The 23,809-nt window shown below is 39.1% G+C and overlaps 1 protein-coding gene across 2 annotated transcripts in view; it reads left to right on the forward strand.

The window, feature by feature from the left end:
* Positions 1–23,809, forward strand: part of ENOX1 (ecto-NOX disulfide-thiol exchanger 1) — a 552,525-nt gene that overhangs the window by 327,976 nt on the left and 200,740 nt on the right. For both annotated transcript variants that reach the window (XM_045588672.1, XM_036457780.2), the window contains 2 exons: positions 15,791–15,934; positions 16,729–16,866. In XM_045588672.1, coding sequence (XP_045444628.1) covers positions 15,922–15,934; positions 16,729–16,866 — 151 coding nt within the window. In that variant the 5' untranslated portion in view covers positions 15,791–15,921. The remainder of the gene's footprint in view (positions 1–15,790; positions 15,935–16,728; positions 16,867–23,809) is intronic.

Below are 23,809 nucleotides of genomic sequence, written 5' to 3' on the forward strand. Positions count from 1 at the left end.
AGGAAGGAGAACTGAACCCCAGGCCTGCCTAGTAGCTAGCTGACAACGTAATTGGACAGCTGTGTTGAGACACTGTGCTGGGGAGAAGTGGTGGGAGTAGAATGGGAAGGGGTTCTGGCACAAAGTGCGTGGGAAAAGGAGTTAGTAATCCGACTTTTCCTCCCAGGCATCCGTCCCACTCATGTGCCCTGACCAGCCTTCCCACCTTGCCCTCCTCTCTCTCAGTACCATATTTTGTTAGGGATAGAAGTGTGGGGGGTTGTTGGTGAGGGAGCTATCTGCACAGGGAGAAGAGTTCCAGGCAGTCCTTGATGGCAGTGATGCTTATACCAACCTCTCAGCTCAAACTCAGATTTACCTTCAATAGATGTATTCACACAAAATTAAGCCCAGTTTGGGCTAAGGCATTTGTAAGATTTTCTGATAAACTCTAAACTGAAACTCTCGGGCTACATACAGATCAACCCTAGGTGGACATCTTATGCATTTGTTCTCCCTCTCCTTTTCTCTAATGTGCAATCAATATTCTGACTTTAAGAAAAATGTGCTACTCAATAAAGCATGGGTCTTGAGATTTTTTTTGGCAATGGTTTGTGCTGATTTTCTCGGATTCTTTTCCTTGCCTACTTTTATGTCTGAAGTAGAGGGGTTAGGATGGCTGACTGGGGCCTGGACTAAGGGCCATGCAAAGACAACAAAGCTTCCAGGTCCTGATCACGTGGCATCCTCAGCCTGCTTTTCCTTGCATCCACAGGCTGTCTCCTGGTGTAATGCTGATGCTGGCTTCATGTTTTCTTACTGCTCACAGCAGCTCCTCCTCTACTTGTCTTTCTTTCTTTCTGGTGAGGAGTGGGAGGGGGATGGAGTAATCTTAATAAGTTTCCTTCCTTCCTGCAAGCCCAGCAATACATTAATAAGTAGTTATATTCAGAATCTAGTTGTTGTTTTCTTATACTAGGCAGGCTCCTGTGAGTATCTAGTATGTGCACTGTAGCAAGCTCAAGTCTGCTAACACTTTTTAATTTGCAAACACCTTGAAGAGTGAGGGAAGGGAGAGAGAAAAATGTTGATCAACCTAGGTGTGTGTCCTAATGGGAAATCAAATCTGTTACCTTCTGGTGCACAGAATGACACTCAACCAATGTAGCCACACCAGCCAGGGCCAGAGTCTATGTCTTAATCACCATTATATAGTGGATCTCAAGCACAGTGATTTGCATTGAGTAAGCATTAAATACATACCTGTTATGTGAATGCATCCCCAGGGCAAGAAATTAATTCTTTTATCCCAGACTCCTCTCCCTTTAGAGCCTGTCAAACCAAGAAGGACTTCCTTGTCTGCCTTTTTTGTTGGAGAAAACTTTAGTTCCCCAAATCCAAAACAACAGAGGTCCTGGCCAAGACAAACAGAACCCTGGGCCCTACTATTCATTAGCTTTGTGACCTTGAATAAATTATCCAAAGTTTTAACTTTCTGAATCTTCATTTTTCTTCTTTTGTAAAAAGTTGCCAATAACATCTACCTCATAGATTGTTGTGGGTTTTCCTAAAATCAATTATGTGGGACTGTTATGTAGTAAGCTATTTTTCCAGTGGGTGCCTCTGGGGGAAGGTTTAAGGGGATGATATTCTCCTTTAATTTATGACTTTAGCTTTTTAACTCATTACAAGTATTAGTGTTAGTAATAACACCTTTTAAAATTAAAATGTTCTTATAAGAATACTAGAGGCCTGGTGTGTGAAATCATGCATGGGTGGGGGGTCCCTCTGGGTGGCCTGTGGGGATCGAGCCAAATCCCCATAGTTCAGCATCACCTGCAGCTCCAACCTGCTGTTCCCACACATCTGCCTGCCACAGGCTCATGCTCGATCAGTCCCAATTGGGAGAGGTTTGCACCACTGCAGCAGCACTCGTCAGCTGTGAGTCCTGTATCTGTTGCCCTCCCGAGGGGAATGGCCTATGGGATTGGGCTGAAACTGGGTCTGCAAAATTCTCTGAGGGGTCCCAGATTGGGAAAGGGTGTAGGCCAGGCCAATGGACCCCACCGGTGCATGACCTTGGGAGGCCTTCAGGGCATGTCTGGGCCCGTCTCTCCCAATCCCAATTGGGGCCAATTGGGGCCTGGGAGATTGGCCAGGCAGGGAGGGACCCACAGGAGGGCTCCAGGATGTGTCCAGCCCATCTCACACAGTTCTGATCATCTGGACCCCAGCAGCAAGCTAACCTACTGGTTGGAGCATTTATTTCCTGGTGGTCAGTGCACATCATAGCAGTGGTTAATCAGCCTTAGCATATCATTAGCATATTACACTTTGATTGGTTGACTTGTTGATCAGTCACTGGACAACTGGACCCTTAGCATATTAGGCTTTTATTATATAGGATTAGTTCCCATCTACCTAATGTATATTAATGTTTGTTCTCAGATTGAAAAGAACTGTGTCACTGTATTTTCATGCAAATTTCACTACTAGACAAAAGGACAATTAAATTAGCTGGTAGCTAGGATTGGTAGCAGGAGATTGGGGAATATATCTGAATGAAGATGATGACTGCTATTCAAGTAAGAGTTTGGTGTGCAGAGATTGCACTGAGAAGTCTGGAATAATGCTACATTTAGTTTAAGGTTGATTATGTAAATATTGTTATGTCTACCTTTTTTAGCTTAATAATAAAACTATTGGTGTTGAAGAGTTTGTGTCAGGTTGATATATTTGATCAGTACTTGAGCACATGTCTACTTCATTGTGCAAGTAATAAGAATAATTATCCTAATGGCATCAATATGCAAGGCCTGTGTTTTACAGCTACTGCATTTCTCAAATGCCATCACTTGGTACATTGCACCGTTGAACCACTACTGGTTGACAGTTGTTTTTTTAGCCATCCTATATAATAAAGATGTAATATACAAATTGATCCTCAGTCCATCACACTGTCACAAGATGGCTGTGCCCACAGCGGAGGCAGGGTTCCTGTAACAAGCTGTAACAAGCAATCATCAAGGGACCTGAGGCTGTGTGGCACTGGGCCAGGGTAGGGGACCTGAAGCTGTGACCCCCACATGGTGGGGCTTGACAGGGACCTCAGACTGCACCCTCACCCAGTAGGGCTTGACAGAGGACCTCAGACCATGCCCCTCGCCCCAGTGCCAGGCTGGGGGACCTGAGGCTGCACCCTCACCCAGTGGGGCTTGACGGAGGTGGAGCCACCTGGGTCTTTGTCTGGGGGGTGTGGCCTGCCGGGTCTGGGTCTTGTACAATTTCAAGGTGCACGAGGGTGGGTGGGGACTCGACTTTGGGTCCCACAACATGCCCCAGACTCTTACAAAAGAAAGGTTTTCATATACATTTTACTAATTTTCTTTCATCTCTGATACTTCTATTATAGAGAAAGGGCAAATAGCAATATTAAAATATTTCCTCTAATTCCTTTTTTAGTGTGCACAGATTTTGTGCACTGGGGCACTAATTATTTTATAATAAACAGTATCTCATAACCAACCATAAAATTTAGAATTGCACAAGAGTGAGAACATCACAGGACTTGAAGAGCTGGTCTTTTTCATCAAATTGAAAGGAAGAAATGTGATAATGCTAGTGGGAATTCTTTTACAATATTTGTTTAGGTTGAGTTTAAGCCATCTAGCTGTGAAAATAATAAACCATGGTAGCAATAGCAATATACTTTCATTCCCACAAAGCACATTCAGCTATTTTTTTTTTATAAATAATAAAACCATAAATAAATATGATTACACTAAGCTAACATGAAATTACATTTGGTACCATTGGCCAGATGTTTTTCTTTCATGTCTGTGTTCTCTGGGGTCACTTTTTTGCTTGCTTCTCCACCTTCCCCTGATAATTTGTAAGTAATTTATGAATAAATAACCAAGATGGCACTTGATCCAAGTTTGGCAAATTTTGGGGGAAAAATAGGTTTATTTATCCCACAGGTAGCAGGCAGAAAGGACATGGACGGTGCCTCAGACCAGCCATTTAGCCTCTGTGGGCTCAGGCAGCAGCAGCTTTACTTTTGGAGACTTTGCCCCACATTATATCAAACACGTGGAATGCACTGACTTCCGACATTTGCTTAATATTGTTTAAAAGACATTTGGACCAGATTTTTATAATTTTTCTTTTGGAATTATTTGCTTATAAGTTACTCCTTTTATTTAAAACAAGCTCTGATTTCTCCATAATTGTTCAGACTCAGGAATTATTTACAAAGTGAGAAAGTCCCACGTACAAATGATATTCAATTATAATAATGACAACATGAGTATTAAATTTGATAATTAGCAAAGTTGTCATGATACAAAATATATAGCAATTTTATTAAATAACTAGAGGCCCTGTGCATGAGAGTGAGGTCCCTCAGCCTGACTGGCGGGGGGAAAAGACCGTGAGACATTGGCCAGCTGCGAGAGGCTGGCTGTGGGAGTGCACTGACCACCAAAGGGCAGCTTCTGCATTGAGTGTCTGCTCCCTGGTGGTCAGTGTGCATCATAGCTACCGGTAGGTCATCTGTTCCGAACAGTCATATATATATATATATATATAATTTGTTTTTAAAACTATGTTTCATTGCCACATTTTCAGCTCTCCAGTATTTTTATAGACCTCCTGTCATATGGTTCTAGTTGATGATACAACCATAGTTAGAAAAGTGGGCTACTTTCCCAGGGGCCAATTAGTCCATGGTCCGAAAGATTGGAGTAGAAAAAGATTCTATTTGAGGAGCTTAATCCTCCCTTGTAGGAAAGGATTTCTGTATGACATTTTTAAGAGGCAAATATTGTCTCCTACTGACGGGAAGAATGAGTTAACAGGGGAGAAGATGAGGTAGAGAGCAGCACATTTTCACCTTTTTATGGAAGTCTATAACCAATATAGAAAAAGAGTGGAGAAGAAGTTATAGCTGTACCAGCGGTGTTTACAGCAATCTTCAACCTTTTCCAGTGTTGGAACTTTCCCTTTATTTTACACCCTCCTTGTGGGGAGCAGGAACCTCCATGGAGGTTTTCTGTGTTGGAAGCCTTGCCGGGACCACTGTATGTAGACAAGCCTTACTTCTGATGTTAAGGCCTGACCTCCAAAACAGCTAGAGCATAAACACTTTTACCAAGAAAGAACTGGGACAGCCTTCCTATTAGCTTCTGAATCATGAATGTCCTTTGCGGTAGAACCACCTTCACTCCAAGTCTCAAGAAATTTTGGGCCCTGCAAGCCTTCGGCTTGTCTGAGCACTTCTGTTTGAATCTTGCTGAACACAGCCAGTGGCACCAGAGCTTTGACCCGTTTCCACAGAATGCTTCTTGCCAGACTAGAACTTTCCAATTGGATGTTGCACTGCCCATGCATTTCCGTCAGGCACTGTGCCGCAATACCCCTCCCCTGAGGAACTCACTTGCATAACATAACCACACCTGTGTGAGTACCACAGAGTGAAACCAGCTGTCCCAGGGAGCCCACTGGTTACAGGGCATGTAGGTGGTCACTTAGGGAAAGGGAAAACAAGGTCTCTAGCCCAGGGCAACTCATAGGAAGTAGGGTGGCCACTAAGTCTGTAAATCCTTAGGGCGATCATGACCACGGAGCTAATGCTTTATTCATCATGTCGAAATGGCTTCATTAAGAGCACATTAGTTTAAAGAGTAACTAACATGTTCTTCATGACCCTACTAGGAGCAATGTTAAACAGGATGAGCAACTGGCTCAGGCTGGATGTGGGCTGATCTGGATTTTATGGCAGGTAAATTTCCATAGATGAAAGAGCTCAAATCAAGGTTTTGTGGGAAACAGATGATTCATTTACTAGAGTTTGCAGCCATTTAAGGGTCAGTTATTCACCCACTACAATTAAAATGTTTTCCATGGTTAGGTCAAGGTGTAAAATGAGTACAGAACAACAAAAAAAAGTACAGAACAGCACAAATAAGAGAATTTGTATTGTCTGCTTTCCCTTCTATAAGGAATTAATATTTATAGAAATTGCTCTCTGTGTGAAAGTGTGGCTGAAAAGACCAGTGTGTGCCGATATGCCTTCCTCCACTATGCATGCATAAAAATGTGTTCTTTGATTTGTGGTGGTGTTTGTGGTTTGTAGAATTCACCTTTCTTGATGGCTGTGTCTGTGAAGCCTGACATCCACCTGCAGTGTGTTTCAAAAGTGTTGCCTCTTTCTCCAAAGGACTACTTCCTCTGGTCTCTTGGCTGCTCTTTCTGCGGAGTTCATGACTTTGCCATTTCAAGTGAAGCTTTTATGTTGCTGCAGCATGCGGTTTACTTTGTCTGTTCTGTAGAACTTTTTTGAATGGGGATTTGAAGAGAACAGAGGGTGCAAATAGAAAACACACACACACACACACACACACACACACACACACACAAAAAAAAAACTTGATTGAGTAAAAGCAAGAACCCTCTGATATGTCCTTATTTACTTGTCTGTGACTTACTTAGTTTGCAATTAGACCTTAATATCCCTTGGTAATCACATTATGAAGGCCACACATCACTGCAGAAGTAAGATTCAAGGGCAGAACTCAAATCTCTTACTATCGATATCTAGATAAAGTGTCAGCTGAAGGAAGAATTTCTGAACTGCAAGGCTATTTTGAAATAGTTGCCTGTTACATATTTTGCAATTTCTATATCTTTGAGAAGTTGGAATTGATGAACTCTAAGGTTCGAACATTGATGTTTTATGAACTTGAGTGTTTGTCCTGAATCCTCAGGGACTTTAGAAAAAGCTTTGCTTAAAGTGATACTCTCCTAGCTTTAAAGAATGCAGACTTATGTTTACAGATTAGATTGCTTTCTTTAATAATTCACAGCAGAGTCCACAATTATAACTTTTTTCCTCTAATAGGTGTATTTTGGAAGGTAGAAAACAGCATGGGATCACATATTGTATATGTGCTTGACAGATTTCCATTAATGAGAGGAAAAAGCTGATTCATTACATACTTCATAAACAATCTTCAAGTGTAATATTGTCCTCAGAAAATCTGAAATATTTTAAATGTGGAAGGCCATATATTTTAAATGTTGTCTATTAAAAGACTTTGAAATTACATATTACCATAGTAGCATCTAGCCTTGTTTTCTTTTCTGTTTTTAATGCAAAAAGAAGTACTTTATTCCTAAGGTCTCAAACTTTCTCTTTCATTATTATGTTCAATTAAAACATATAATGAGTAATTTTTTTTTGAAAGCACAGGTTTCCTGAAGACAAAACAATTTTACCTCTGTCATTTCTCTATACTTATGTAATGCCAAATTGTATTTTTCTTTGTATCAAAAGATAATTGGTTTTATCTACTATCCTGGTTGTTGTTTCTTTCGCAAAGTTGATTATTTTGTTTGATTGTGTGTTTCAGAGAGAGAACTTTTGTTCTCTTTCATTCTCTCTCCACATTCAGTTCTTTGAACTCATGGAGTCACAAGTTCTTACCATTCATTCAGTAACCATTTTCTTCTTAAGATAGAACAGTGATTTGTAGAATAAAATTGGCTGCTATATAAGGTGGAAAAGTGGAGGATGTAATCACAGACTCGTAATGGCATTTTGTGTTTGAGAAATGGCCAGATCTGCTTTTGATCCTCTGTGATGCATGCCAATTGAGACTTCTTTCTTCCAAGGATTTCACTTCTTTAGCACTGTACATATATCCCGTTGTTACACTAATGCACTGCCTAATGAGTCCGGAGATGCCTTTATTTATAGATTTCGGCTCATTCAATGAGCCGCTGTAGGAAATCTCACAAAAGGAGAACATCACCATAACCTGCTTACAACCCTACATTGGCGGGCTGCTGGGGAGGTGTGGGCCCTTAGATCTCAGAGAATGACCGTTACACTCACCAAACATTTATCTGGAAAGATCTAACTTTTTGTTTAATTCTAAGTTTTTTAATTTTAAATTCATCTGTGTTCTAGTCTCCGACAGCATTTTCCCCTTTTGTGTTTTTTAGGTTTCAAGCTTTCAACCTTTGGGGTTGGACCCTTTGTTCCTTCAAGAATTCCTTTCTCTTTTATTTTCATTTTTACTTTTCCTTCTATATATATATTTGTGCTGTTCTGTACTTTTACTAGAAATTATATATGTAATTTCTATATAATTTTATATTTTTAAATATTTTTTATAAATTTACTAGGGTATGGTGCACAAAATTTGTGCATAGGAAGGGTGTGTTTCCCTCAGCCCAGCCTGCATCCAATTTGAGACTCCACTGGGATCAGGCCTAAACAGGCAGTCAGATGTCCCTTTCACAATCTAGGACTGCTGGCTCCCAACCACTCACCTGCCTGCTAGCTTGATTGCCCCCTAACTACTCCCCTGCCAGCCTGATCAATGCCTAACTGCTCCCCTGCCAGCCCAATTGCCTCCAACTGCCCTCCCCTGCAGGCCTGATTCTCCCCAATTGCCCTCCCCTTCAGGTCTGGCCCCTAGCTTCCCTCCCCTTCAGGCCTGGTCCCCCCATCTGCCTTCTCCTACAGACCTGGTCCCCCCAACTGCCTTCCCCTGCAGGATTGGTTGCCCCCAACTGCCCTCCCTGCTGGCCTGGTTCCCCCAAACTTCCTTCCCCTGCAGGCCTGATCCCTCCCAACTGCCCTCCCCTGCCACCTGTCGGCCATCTTTTAGGGGGACATCTTGTATCCACATGGAGCAGCCATCTTTGACCCACAGGGGGTGGCCATCTTGTGTGTTGTAGTGATGATTAATTTGCATATTACTCTTTTATTAGATAGGATAGAAAAAGACAAAGAAAGAAAACACATTCCAGATTCTGTGTTAGCAGCTGGGTATGAAAAGGTGACTTGTTTCCTTAATCATTCTAATCTTGTTTATTAGGGACATAAACAACTAATTAGAACATGAAATTATCAATATAAATGCCAGTGTAGAGAAAGGCACAGAGTGCTATGGAGCACAGAGGAGGGAGTATATAGTTCCTTTGTCTTCTTGTTTTGAATAACAAACTAAAAACTACATGGAACAGGAATGGCATCTCTCCTCATGTGTAATGTGCTGTGATGTGTCAATTGATGGCATTTTTTGAAGAGTTTGATGATTTTATAAATATAAAGGTGACAGGTCAGGTGTTAAAGAAGACCTTTTAATTTCATGACTTTGACATAAGCTGTCTGGTTCAGCCCTGACTGAATTGATCTTTGCTTGGTCCCATCCTCTGTTTATACCATTTCCCAAGGCTGGCTTTTTTCTTCCACACTGAGAAGGATCCTTTTAGCTTTATTTGATCTAATGTTCTTACTTTATAATTCTCTCATTAGAAATTCCCTATAAAATGCAATATCTCATAAAATCTAATCTATTCTAAATCCCTTCTTCAAAATCTTAATTCTTTTACTTACTATTAATAATGAGATTTTTTATCACTAATAATAAACTTCCAGTATACAGTTATACATTGCTAATGTTGGGACTATGTCAGGAGAAATGAGTCATTAGGTATTTTATCATTGTTACAAATATCATAGAATGAACATACACAAACTTAGATGGTATAGTCTACTACACACCTGGTCATATATGTGCTCCATTATTGACCATTCTTTTTTGTAAAGAATTGCATGGCATCCTTACAATATGTTGTCAATATGGCACATGATTATATTTAACAGAATTGAAAACTTTATCATGCTTTATGATGTAGTACCTTAGGTAATCTTCATTTTCAGCTGCCTTTTCATTATCCTCTTCAAGCCTTCTCCTCCAAAACACCCCAACCAATGTAGACTTCATGACATTTTGTGGAAGGGGCAGGGGAAATATTTATATAGTGTTCTTTCTAGGGAACCACTTGAACATCTGCCTTAGTCATTTCTGTTCTCTGGAGTCCCCTTTTTCCTGGATGGCCACCAAAGATTCCTTTTTTCTTTCTAATCAAAGTATTTATCCTTAGTTCCCTCTCTTACCACATTTTGCAGAGCAATTCCACTCTGCCTCAAAGCTTGAGGATTCACTCACCTCCTAGGTTCATAAAACAAAAGACCCAGCACTTAACAGAGTATGTTCTTTTTAGAAGCCTGCTTAGTAATCTCTTCAGTAATTATAGCTTGTCTTTGGGATCTTTTAGAGTTTGGAAAGATAACAGTGAGAATTGTATAAAACTAATGAAAGACATTAAGCTTTTCTAGTCATTCCTCAATGGGAAAGTTGGTATGAATAACTTAATTTGCCATTATGAGAAGAAAAAATGTTCCCATTATTAATCATAGACAGTTGATTAAAAATTATGAAGTTAATACATAAGTAACATACATTTAATAATATTTTATATTGTTTTAAACTATGGAACATTTTCATAAGTTCAACAGAGTAGCCTACTGATTACATGAGCAAACTGAGATAATTTCTTAGTGACAGAAAAATAAAGTATAACTTTGGGAATATATTTTTCTCTTTAAAAAAATATATATATGATAATGAATTATTTTATTTTTAAAATATATTTATTGATTTTTCACAGAGAGGAAGAGAGAGGAGAGGGATAGAGAACTAGAAACGTGGATGAGAGAGAAACATAGATCAGCTGCCTCTTGCACACCCCCTGCTGTGCCCACAACCAAGGTACATGAACCTGGGACCCTTCAGTTCGCAGGCCAACACTCTATCCACTGAGCCAAACCGGTTTCAGCTAATGAATAATTTTTATAAAGTAAGAATGTTTCATATGTCAAATGAAAAACGTTTCTTTGGAATCGACTTTAACAAGATTAATAAATCTGAACTCCTCTCCACCTCCTTTTATGTTTTACTAGGAATCTATGTTTTGTGGACAGTTACAGATGGGTTGCGTGTGTGTGTGTGTGTGTGTGTGTGTGTTTCCTTGGGACCTGGAAATGTGGAGCAGAGTTGGAAAGAGTTGTGTTAAATAAAGTGGGAGAAGCCTTTGCCATTTTTTATGCTAAATGGTATTTTTATAGGCTTAGTGAGTTTCAAAAACTATTTGCCTTTTTGATATAGTTCCATGAAATTCTGAGCATAAATATATCTCACTAAACAGAAATAAAACTGGGCATAAAGCTTTGTACTTGCATATACCTTAAGAAAAAACAGGTTGAATTTTAGGTGACTCCTAGATAAAGCTTTGGCCTTTGCACATCTGATTGTGAAAATCTTACCTCACTAAAAGCTAGTTGCACAATTGGTCATGAGTTTTATGAAAGCTTTTGTAGTTGCATGGGCAGAAAAAAACTTAGGTAGAAAAGTTCATACATCTTTAAAATTACATTATATTATTTTATAAAGGAATTGCGGAAAATGAAGAAATATTCTGCTACAATTTAGGTGTGGCACAGAAAACTAGGGCAACACTTACTTTTAGAAATATCAAGTGTTATTCACTGTTTTAGAATTAATTACTTAATTATCCAGCAGAACACAAAGATCCCAGGGTACCTTAATGGGAACACTACACTTCCAAATAAAATAATTATCACCTGTTATATTACAAGTGCTCTATTTGCTATAATTTTTAACTACTGACATCTCTCTGTGTAAATAAATACCATTAACAATATTAATCTTTCTGTTATAGTAGATGGCAAATACAGCAGGACTTGGATCATGTAGTTGATAGGATAGAAATGGTTCAGAGTGGTGTTTTTGTAAGGAAGGCTATAAGACCTGCCTTTTCTTTTTGGGAAAATTTTCCCTCACCTCAGATCTCATACTTATATTACCTCATTCCCAATGGTAAACAAAAATGTCAATACTGATACTGTTTATGAATATGGCTTCTTAGTGCAGTGAGACCACAATGTCTGACCAAAATATTGGTCATTAATGCATCCTTCGGACTGATGTCTGACCAAAAGGGAGAACTGTGGGTGAAAAAATAAAAAGGGGGTTCTATGGAAAATAACCTCACAAGGTGATCTGAGCATTAATTCCTAAGTAGGCAGGTTATGGTGGGTAGTCACATCCCAGGTCAAGCTGTCCATTGTTCCTGTGCATCTAGGGTAATACACTTTTGAAATACCAGAAGTAATACCTCAAAGGGGCTATTAACTCTTAACAGAGCACATGCACTTGTTAACTATCCCATAATTCCAAACCTTGCCTTCATTTCTCCAATCTTCCTTAATTTCAAATGATTAAAAGAAGCTACAAAACTTATTTTCTGGAGCATTTGAGATCTTGCTCCCCAGCATGTGTCATCAGTTTGGCTCAAATAAACTCATAAAGATCTTTTAAAATATTAATTTTCTATGGTTTATAAATAAGAAAACTAAGGCAGAGAAATTGATTTGAATGATCAATTAGGCTTTATGACCTTGAATCATTTGAAGAGGCAGATATTCAATAGGAACAATAGATGTTAGCAGAGAACAAAAATAGTTTTGTGATTATTCATAAATTATTAAATAGTAATTAATTAAAAATATCACCTTTTTTTGCAAGCTGAGTAATCATCTAAATTTTATTTTTTAAAAGAATTACATGGCATCCTTGATACTATTGGGAATGCCTAAGATATGATAGAACTTACTTTAGAGTCACCATTCTAGGTACATGGTAGCCACATGAAGTTGTGTGTCATTCAAACCATTGGATTAGTAGACTGAAGAGGTGTAATAAATTGAAATTAAAAGCCTCTCATTGGTGCCCTAACAGGTTTGGCTCAGTGGATAGAGTGTTGGCCTGTGGACTGAAGGGTCCCAGGTTCAATTCTGGTCAAGGGCATGTACCTTGGTTGCGGGCACATCCCCAGTACGGGGTGTTAGGAGGCAGCTGATTGATGTTTCTCTCTCATGGATGTTTCTAACTCTATTTCTCTCCCTTCATCTCTTTAAAAAAATCAATAAAATATTTTTTAAAAAGCCTCTCATTGGGGATAAATCCAGGCTTACAAACCACATCTTGCCAATACTTTTTTATGAAACAGTAGCAATTTGTTAAGATGAGTATGAACAATGCAAAGATGGGTAGAAGCTTTGGGCCATCAGGACAGTTGATACCCCTTTGTAAGACCATAATCACTAAGGTGAAAACTACTATTGGAGCAGACATTTACAGAGCCAAGGAAAGTGAACACCATCTCTAAAACATTGAATCAAAAAGGCAACGGGAGACAAGGCTGGTCAGGCACAGTCATAAAGCCTACAAAGTAAAGGGATGCTCTCTGATCGAGTGGCCCAGAACTGAGACTCACTGTACAGGGAAAAAAAAAAAAAAAAAAAGTGAATATTGCCCATTTGGGGAGAACCTGAGCTACAAGGAAGCCAATCAACTAAACCTGATTTGGGGAGATAAGTAAGATAAATAGTGAGTTTCTGATCATTTGAAAGGACTCCACTTCAGGCCCATTTGAGCCAAAGAATGGACACATTCTAGCCTGACTCTGCTTTGGTGTTGTGAAATGGTTGGAGGTAAACAGAAAAAAGTTGCTTTGAGGTTTCATTACAGAAATATTGCTGGTATGTGGATAGCTAATGGGCAGACATTTCATTTAGCTACATATTTATGTCACTGAAATTATTTTACATGGTAAGGATCTGATGGCACCCATTCTCTGAGATAATTGATGCACACGTATAAGGAGGTTCTGAATTCATTTGGGTAGTAGGGTTTAATTGCAAGGTATAAAATATTTGTGTTGCATACAGTTTGCTCCCAAAGTTGGAATTATTCACTACTGCATAATAAAGATATTTCATATTTCTACAGTCTGTTGGAAAAATTTTTTTTCCAATATTTCTTAGGCTCCTCCAGTTGAGGGCTAGAGATTTGTGGCTAGCATGGAAACAATTTGCTTATTATCCACATATCATTGAGATATTGAAACCTGAGCTTCCTTTTATGTTAAACGTATTCTCAATTGTCAACAATTTGTTCTTATTTCCATATTCAAAGGGTTACTGTTTCTTGCATGGAAGAATCAAAGAAATAAAAGAGAGCACCATAAATGGTCCAAACCTCACACTACATACACCGACAAACAGATCATATAGGGTTTGACAAGTGACAGGAACTGTGAAAGAATTCACAACTGAGAGAAGAGATAGATGCAGAGAGAGGAATTTTATTTTACTTTCCCCAAAGGGAAAGGCTCTGTGCACTGCTGATAAATACAGGGGCAAGAATAAAAAGGCAGCTTCCTCCTTTAAGGGGTAACAGTTGCGATTGCTAGGTGACAAGGAAGGGAGGAAGATTTGGGGCTGAGACAGTCCAGTGGATGTCCTAGGGAGCTGTCTTATCAGTATAGTTCCCAAATCTGTAAAACATGCTTACAGCAAAAGTTATGAAGAGTTCAAAAGAGGCTTGTTTGAAGGGGAGAGAGGAAGGGGACTTTCTACTAACTAGACACTCCCTGGTGCAAATTATCCCCAAGTTGTAAAAACAGTGCGGAGGAGAGGTATGCAAGAATGTACCCTTGAAAGTAACTTACCTTGTCTTGCAGTTTGAACAGAGAGGCTGTTTGAATCAGAGGAGCTAACAATCTTGGGATTTAATTATCAAGTGTTCTCCTAAATTGTGGAAGGCCACAACAAGGAAAAAGAAGGGCCTTTTTCCTGTCCTTACATTGAAGGCCTTTCTCATAACATATAATGCTAGAATTTCCATGAACAGAAACATGGTTTTAAAATTTTCCAAATCTATACCTAAATAAAAATAATTACTTAAATTCAGTTGTTAGATTAAATTTACTTAAAATTCAAACTTCTCACATCACTCTTCTAAGTGCAGCGTGTTTTGCCATCCAGTTTTGGAATGGTGCAAGTGCACTTAAAATATGTACCGTATTTTCCGCTGTATAAGACGACCCCCTAATTTTACAGTTAAAACAGGTTTAGGCCTATATTCGCGGTATAAGACTACCCCCCACTTCAAAGAAAAGACCTACTTTGCCGTCAAGATCTGCAGGTAATTTTTGTGCAATTTTGTTTTTTTTGCCCCCGATTTTTGGTTGACTTTTTTTCATTTCAAAAGTTGTCTTATATGCCGGAAAATACGGTATGTATGAATGTTGATTTTGCATTTTTAAGGGTGGAAGGAGGCATAGAATTTTACAAAAAGTGTGATATAGACAGGTCCTTTGCAACTTTATTTAATGTTTTATTGTTATTTATTCTTGTTAGAAATATGCTTTGAAAAATCTAATTTTATACATATTAAAATTAGGTTTTGTTATATATAAATTGTGACCAGATAAATTTATCTTTTCACAGAGCTAAAAAGACAAATGCTTTTCCTTTGCTGCCTCTACATACTCTAGATCTTCTTTTACTAGCAGCATGCCATTATTTCCTTGGGCCTTCCCTGACTATTGTAGTTTGGGTACACGCCTTTGCCAGTCTCATGGTGAATAGATGCTTTTTTTCTCCCTCTTCCATACATTTTCTTCCCCTTTGAATACATTTCACAGATGACTGTCTTCCAAAATAACAACATCAGTTAATTTTTTACCTTAAAAAATCATACTTAGCCCTGAGTCTGCCCTCTCCATTGATGTGTAGTGTGTGGAAGAGGCTGTGTAGGGACTGATAAGCCCCATTTGTGAAGTCTCTTCAGTCGGCGGCCAGACACTCACTGCAAATGGGCTGTTTATTCAGCCAGCACTGGCCCAAGCTGGGTTGAGAGTTGACCCACCTTCTCAGAGGGCTCTGAAGCCAAGCCAGGAGATAGCTCTACTTCCATGCCTGTGATTGGATGTTGTTCTGTGTTGTATGTTTTTGAATAGACAGTTTTTCTTTAGAAGGCTTCCTCCGTTTGCTATGATGGTTTTCACTCCTTTTCCCTTTTTGCAGAATCTGATGATCTCCGTGGAGACCCTGCACTCAGCCTTCAAAGTGCTCCTGCCCCCCAGGATGCTCGTACTTCAGTAGTTGATGCTGGTGGCCTTGGAAGCATCACCCAGTGTCCCAAACAGCTTCCTCAGATGATGGCTGCAGGTAAGTCGGTGGCCAGCCCAGGACATGAGGCATTTTGAGTTCTTAGTGGAAAAGCTTGCCCAGGCATGAAAATATGCATGGAACCCAGAACCTGGGCTCCTTAAAAAAATCAGGCTGTGGAACAAGTGAACATCGAAGAACATTAAGCCAACTTTAACATATTTTGTGGTATGTATGCGTTGTTGTTTTAGCTCTGTGATATTTGTAGTACCATTTATTTGTTTATTTGGTTTCAGTGAAAGTGTGCTTTACAAGAAATATTTTGGAGAAGTCACATTTTCTTAATGCAATGCTGTAAAGAGTTTATGAAGGAGGAAATCTGTTACAAGGTAACAGTAAGTTCAGTCAGGACCATTTTTATGCTTACAACTATTCTAGAGATTCTATTAGTTAAAAGGTGTGCCTGCTCCAGCGCTTATATATCCTCCATCTACCAAGCCAATTGACTTGTGTTACCACGAGAGTATTCCTGCCTTATCTGGCAACCTTGGTACTTAACTGATGTTGTTTCACTAGGAGAAGAAAGCGATTCTTCAAGTTTTTCCAGAAGTACTTTCTTAATGGCATTCTGTGTATAATATAAACTACATGCCATTAAGTTTCTTCCCAGAATGTGTTCGGAAACTCTTTATATTTATGTCTGAAGGAAACATTGCTGTAGATTATGTGCTTTTTTTGTTTTGTGGTTTGGGAAAATGCTACATGAAGCCTCATATCTCTAGAAATGTGGTTTCCTTTAAAACAAATACCCTTGGCTATTGACTCTCAGTCATTGTTTATTTTTTTTCCTGCAGCGGCGGATGGTTTGGGGAGTATAGCGATAGACACAACCCAGCTCAACATGTCCGTGACAGATCCCACAGCCTGGGCCACCGCCATGAATAATTTGGGCATGGTTCCTGTGGGGTTGCCTGGACAGCAGCTCGTGTCTGGTAAGCTCTCTCCTGGGTTTGAAGCAGCAGTGGCAGAGGCTGGAGGTGACAGGTGCCCAGTAATCTCTCTGCACGCAAGTGTTGAGCATGGCCAGTGATTTATGACTGGGGCATGTTTGGCAGGTTGTGATTGAGATTCTTTGCCTCATCACCTTGCTCTTTTGCTTAATAGCCATTCTCAGGGGGGAAAAAAAAGAAAAAGAAAAAAAGCCATATGCAGCATCTATCATCAGCAGCATTGCAACATCAACCTCATTTTTTTTAGAATTGGTAAACAGAGGGCTAATATTTGCTTTCCAATTTGCAAAACTCTTTCACATGCCTTATGCCAAGTGACTCCACAGTCTTCTCTTTGACACAGATGGATACTTATTGTTGTTGCTCTTGTTAAAGTTCTCATTTAAAAATAGGGAAGCAGAGGCTCAGACTTCAGGTTACTTTTTTAAAAAAATTTCTTTATTGATTAAGGTATTACATATTTGTCCTCAATCCCCCATTCCAATCCCCCTCTATCCCCCACTCATGCTCCCACCCCCCCATTGTCCTTGACCACTGGATAGGCTCATATGTGTGCGCATAAGTCCTTTGGTTGATCTCTCCCTTTTATCTCCACCCTCCCTTTGAGGTCCAACAGTCTGACCCATGGCTCCTTATCTCTGGGTCTGTTCCTGTTTTTCAGTCTATGTTGCATATGCCTTACAGTATAATGATTATTGCTTGTCTCATTTTTTATTCTTGTAAGTAGATTTCCAGTAGGACATGATCTCACTTATCTAGGGGAAATAGTGAACAACACTGACTGATGAACAGGATCAGGTTACTTTTACAGCATTGAAGCAGTAGAGCTAGAAATCCATTCAGTTCCACCTTTTCTTTCCACCACACTTTGGAATCAAAATAGAATGCATTTAACAGGGAAAATGTTTAGAAATGTCACAAAGCAGGAAGTCATCATTTACTTTGATACATGTTTACTGAGATTTTCCATGTGCCCTCTAACAAGAGCTTTGAGAAATAAAAACTACACCTATATAAGCGTCCTTGAGGAGCATGTCTCCCTAAATTGAAAAACACAACAACAACAACAAAACCAGCATAGTAGCATCAGTTGTGAAGTAGTGGTTCATGCTAAGAATGTAGTCATTTCCAGAAAGATCTGTTACTGAGGCTCTGATGAAGATGTTATCAGGAAGATGGGAGTTGATCTGTCTGGAAGGATACACAGGATTTGTATGTATTCACTCCTTCATTCATCCAACACACATTTATTGAGACACTATCCTGGTGCATGGACTCCAGCAGTAAACAAAACAGGCATGGTCCTTGCCCTTCCAGAATGTGCAATAGAAAGTGATAGTCAATTATAACACTATGTTCCATTCCTACAGGCCTGTGTAGTTTGTACTGAATTGACTAAGCATTTAGTTTGTTTGTTTGTTTGTTTGTTTCTTTCTTTCTTTCTTTCTTTCTTTCTTTTGAGGGGGCAGGGGTAAATATTGGTCATAGATGTAAAAGTTTAAACTATCTATAGTAAATTACACATAATTTTATCCATATGTGTACATATATGCATGCACATATGTACACACACACACACACACACACACACACACACATATATATATATATATATACATATACACATATATAAAATATATAAAATTCTTGAATATAACAAGAATGAACACAAGAGAGGATGGGAGATGGGGAAACTGAGAGACAGCAAAAGGAAAGTCAAAGATTGAGTTATAAAACATTATACTTCAGGTATGTATGTAATTCTCCAAAATGTCATAAACGTCATACAATTGAAGATTAGTCTGCTATGGGCTATATGTATATGCACATGAATGACATTTCCGACGCTTTAAATGTGTGTTTATTCAGACTCCTTTTTCCCAAAGCTAATCTAGACAGATACTTGCTTCTAACAACTTGAGAATAAAGATTTGTATTTTTCTACCCACATTTTTTCTCATTTTCTATTCACATAATTGAAATATTCATGCAACAGAAATTTCTTTACTTTTTTCTCTACCTTCCACTTCTCTCAGCATCTCAGAAAATGTTGAGTGGCTTCCAGAGTGAGCCACACCTCAACAATTCATTATTTTTTCTTATTATTTTGAGTCTTCTGACATTTTAACCATGACCAATTTATGATTTTCTCAGCAACTTACCATGTAAAGAATTACAGTCCTACTCATTATCGAAGATTTACCATATCTGTCCTGAATTACTTTCTGTATCTCCTTATTAGCCAAACTGCCTTTCATGGTCTTCCTATGAATCCTTTATCTTCAAACTTTGCTTTGTTCTCGGGGCTGGCTGCCAGCAGCCGGGTATGCAGTATCTCAGGGTCAGGCTCTGTTTTATTCCATTAGTGTTCATGTATTTTCTTATAGGCCTTTTTTTTTTCTGTACAAGTATTTTAATCATATTAAATATAAGATTTTTCATATGCATTTTAATACCTTATTGTAAATTACTTTCCATTTTACAGTTTTATATTTAAAAATCATAAAACCCCATTGAATAAATATTTCCTATTTTACTTAATTATTCTAATTTTACATTTAAGCTGATTCCATTTTATCCCTATGACTAGCCAACTTTCTTTGGAGACCTTAATTTCTTCAAGCCTATAAAAGCATTTCATCTTTTCTGCACAATGATGATAGTATCTCTTTCTTGGGACTATTGTGAGATTTAAATATGGTAAATTGCCTAAAATACAGCTGTTTTTTTTTTTGTTTTTTTTTTCTGGCATAGTCAGAGAGCCACAGAGTGTTGCTTCTCTCTCAGTTTTCATACCACTATCTCTGGAATTCTTCAGTGTGGCTGTAGAATGTTAGAGGCTGTCTCTAATGTCTTAGAAGGGATTTTAAGATTATTTAGTGTAATCTTCCTTCCAAGAAATCGCCTCTAAAATATCTCTGACAGGATTATGGAGAGGCTGGATTTTATGAGCACTTGGCTTTCTCCCAAAGTTTTTGATATTTCTAAATGACCAACTACTCTTCCCATATTAACTAAACCCATTCCTTACTACTTCTTCTGTTTAATAGAATTATTAGCAAAGCAAGATGTATAGTTTCATATTCTCTGATTTTAGCAAAGTGATTTTTCAGGACATCATTATTATTGTTGTTGATTTGTTCTTATTACTTTGTGCATTGGCATTATCAATTTATGGTTGTTGGCATCAATTCAACATCAATAGGCTTCCCCAATTCGAGGTTCAGTGGAGAAGGAAACTTTACTCAGTGGAAACAGCTCAATTGTGATTCAGCACAGCTGTGAAAACAGCTTGGCTGTTAGGAGGCCCTGGGACCAGGCCCCTCTCCAGCTAGATAGCTTTGCTGCACTCCCTCTGTTCTGTACAGGTCTGCTCTGCCCTGTGCTGGTTTGCTCTGCTCTGCTGAGTGAGACATCTTTGGCATTTCGGCTCCAGCCAGGGAAACACAGTCTTTAGGCTTGGGTGGAAAGGGAAAGCAGAGGAGAGCTGACTTATATAGATAAATGGTTGTGCCCCTGATTGCTGATTGGTTTGTTCTCATGCAAATGAGAACTCCAAATCCTTGAAGTTTGATTAGTTCAAAAGGCCCTTGCCTGATTGGTCAGAGTAGAACTGCTCTGAGTGGTCAGTGTAGCTCTGATTGGATGGAGAACACTCAGTCCTATTGACTGAAATAGGATTCCATAACTCCTTTATAAAGGCTGGATCAGCTGGCAGAAACAGTGCAGGCAGGCAGTTCAGTGCAGGCTTCACACTGAAATGCAATTTGCATGAGAGGCCCCCGTGTAGAAATGGCTGCTGGATTCTGTTTTTTAAATTTTAGCTAGTTAGCCACCAGGAGCTCTTCTTAGCAGGTATCTTCTTTCTTGGGGTCCAGAGTGTAGAACCAGGCTTTCTAAACTGCTCTGTGGGAACATCAGTTGTTGTTAGATAGGGCAGATGTCATATAAGCAAAGATGTCTAACAACTGTGGTAAACTTTGTGTTTAACTCAAGCAATTTGCTTTCTTTGTGTGTTTCCTCAGAGCCTTTACTATGCTAATGTGCAAAGTTAGTTCCCGAAGTCATATCTAGTATGTAGGATTCCCCAAACTTAAGTCAGCCATTTTTAAAAAAAAATCTGTGAGCATCTCAGGAGACACTGGAATATAGCCATCTACCAAATTTCCCACCAACCGTGGAGATGCTTTCCCAGTACTGTCTTTTTTTTCTCTGCCATATTGTGATACCTTCCTGTGATCTGGCTTACAATTTTGTTTGTGTTTTCACTGAACAGTGTCACTCCATAATCTCACATTTCAAAATAACCCTCTTGTGGTCAGGGGTTGCCTGAGCCCTCCCAGTTTTCTGTGACCCGCAGGAGCCCCCATCTCTGGGGTCATAAGCTGACGTCCAGAATATTACATTCTGAGTTTTGAAACCATCTGTGGGACCAGCTCTCCCTTCCTATATATCTTGGCTTCTTTTTCAAAGTTATAATCAGCAACTGGAAGAGTTGAAAAGCAGCTGAGTCTCCAGGTTTTAAGTTTCTTGTCCAGGCGTACATGGGAACTGTAATGCTTTCTGGATATTACCCTGGCTATGATATTATACCTTGCTTGTCTCTAAACTTTTTGAATTGTTTTTCCCCAAATGTCAGCAATTCCCCCTCAGTTGTTATTGAGTTTAAGTTGACATATTTTTTACCCCAAGTTTCTTAGCAATGCCATTTGTTATATTTCAAATACATGTTCTGAACAAGCATCACGCCTCCCTATTAGCTATGAAGTGTTATATACAAAACAGTGCCATATGCCTTATCAGGGACTAGCATGGAGCCAAGAAAAGAATATTTTCTAGATGTGAACACCCTGAATTGTCCTTTGACTCATACCATGTTTCTTCTTTAAAAAAAAAAAAAATCAATATATATATATATATATATATATATATATATATATATATTGATTTTTTTTACAGAGAGGAAGGAAGAGGGATAGAGAGTTAGAAACATTGACCAGCTGCCTCCTGCACACCCCCCACAGAGGATGTGCCCACAACCAAGGTACATGCCCTTGACTGGAATTGAACCCGGACCCTTCAGTCCACAGGCTGATGCTCTATCTCCTGAGCCAAACTGATTTCAGCAGTGCGGTTTCTTCTTCAGAAGCCATGAGTTTATTATCACTGCATCTATGCCCTGACACTCTGAAGAGAAGTTAGCTTTGTAACTCATGGGAGGAGGAGAGGGCTAAGATGGGTTACAGTCCCCTCTTTACCCTCTCCCATTCACTGATGCACCCATTAATTTTAATTCCTTTCTACTTCCTTGAATATTTTTTTTTCTAGTTTCCTTCTTGGGTTGTTTAATCCTCCCAGGAGCACCTTGATTCTCTTTAATATGCCAGATTTGAAGAGACATTTGTTAAATTCTGTCATCTTCTAAAGCATCACTCTTTTAACTGGAATTTATTGAGCCAGACGTTGTGCTGAACACAGGAATATGAGACATACACCTTACTTTTACGTTTTAGAGTCTACTGGGAGACATAGAGAAGGGTAAATAAACAAAATACAAATCAACATGATAAGTGGTTCTGCCACTAACAAATAAAGGTGCTATAGGATGTCACTGGAGAGTGTTAGGGGAGTAGTATGATTAGAGGTGTATTTTTTACAAAGCACTTTTGTAAGTCCTGCAGATAACTAATGGGAGTGTGGAAAGGTTGGTGGCAAGGAGACGGGATGGGGGCTGTAGCAGTTACTCAGACAAGAGATAATAATGGCAGAAATGGCAACAATGATCATGCCAATGGAGATGGAGAGAAGTGAAGGGACCCCTGAGACATTGAATTATAGAAACAGCAGGAATTAATGAGCGAGTCCACACAGAATGTAAAGAGAATGGAGAACGTACAATGACTCCTGGGTTTCTAGTTTTGGAAATTGGGTAAGTGGTGGAGTGTTTTACTGGGATGGGAAAGGCTAGAAGAAAAATGAAAGGTTTGGGGAAGGTGGTTTCTTTTTGGTTGTGTTGAATTTGAATAGCCATCTGAAAGAAAACATGTGGTAGGGATCACACAAAAAAGGGTCGATGGAGACTTTAACAGCCTCAGCATGCAGTAGTCACTGGCACTCTGTGTACCTTTCTTCCCTGGCAATACTTTTAATGCGAAATTAGAAGTAGACCCCTAGCTGCTCACTCAAGTGTCAACCCAACCTCCAGTTGTGTCTCCACATATTGTCTTTTTCTTTACATCCTCTCTTTTATTCCACTAGATTCCTGTCCATTGCTGGGCTGCAAGGTCTGAACTGAGAAAAAAAAGTCCTAGATAAGACAAATATAATGTAGGATTCTACACTGAAACCATTTCATCAGCTCGCAGGCATTTAGATGGACTGTCTGTTGGTAAACCATCCCACATGCTTGTTTTTAAAATGAAAATGGTACTCGAGCCAGCAAACTTCCTTTCTTCAGTCCCCTCAGACATTAATGGGACATACTCTGATAGTGGAGTGGTTCAGGGGATGCAGATAGCCTGGTTTATAGCTGCTGAGCTCTCTCTAAGATAATGCTCAGAGTCCTCTTTTGTTTTTATTTTCCATTTGTTGAAAGATTTCTCATTATCAAGTGTCAGAAAACAAATAGGCTGTTGACTTACGTTTCACAATTTATGTACCCGATTTCCTATTTCTTGACAGTTCCCTTGCACTTTCCAGAGTTATTTACCCTTTTTTCCCCAGGACATTAGGGCAAGTGCATTGGTATATTTATTCATTCACCAAAGTGTTACTGGAGGTTCAAAATATACAGTCTTATTTTACAAGGCACTAGAGAAATAGCAATTTACACAACAGACAGGTGATACTCCTGTGGAGAATACATATTTCTAAAGAAGCAGATGTTATTCAAATAACTGTGCACAGGGTTATTTAATTATAATTG

Source organism: Pipistrellus kuhlii, unplaced genomic scaffold (assembly GCF_014108245.1).
Source record: "Pipistrellus kuhlii isolate mPipKuh1 unplaced genomic scaffold, mPipKuh1.p scaffold_m20_p_3, whole genome shotgun sequence".
Taxonomy (NCBI): Eukaryota; Metazoa; Chordata; class Mammalia; order Chiroptera; family Vespertilionidae; genus Pipistrellus; species Pipistrellus kuhlii.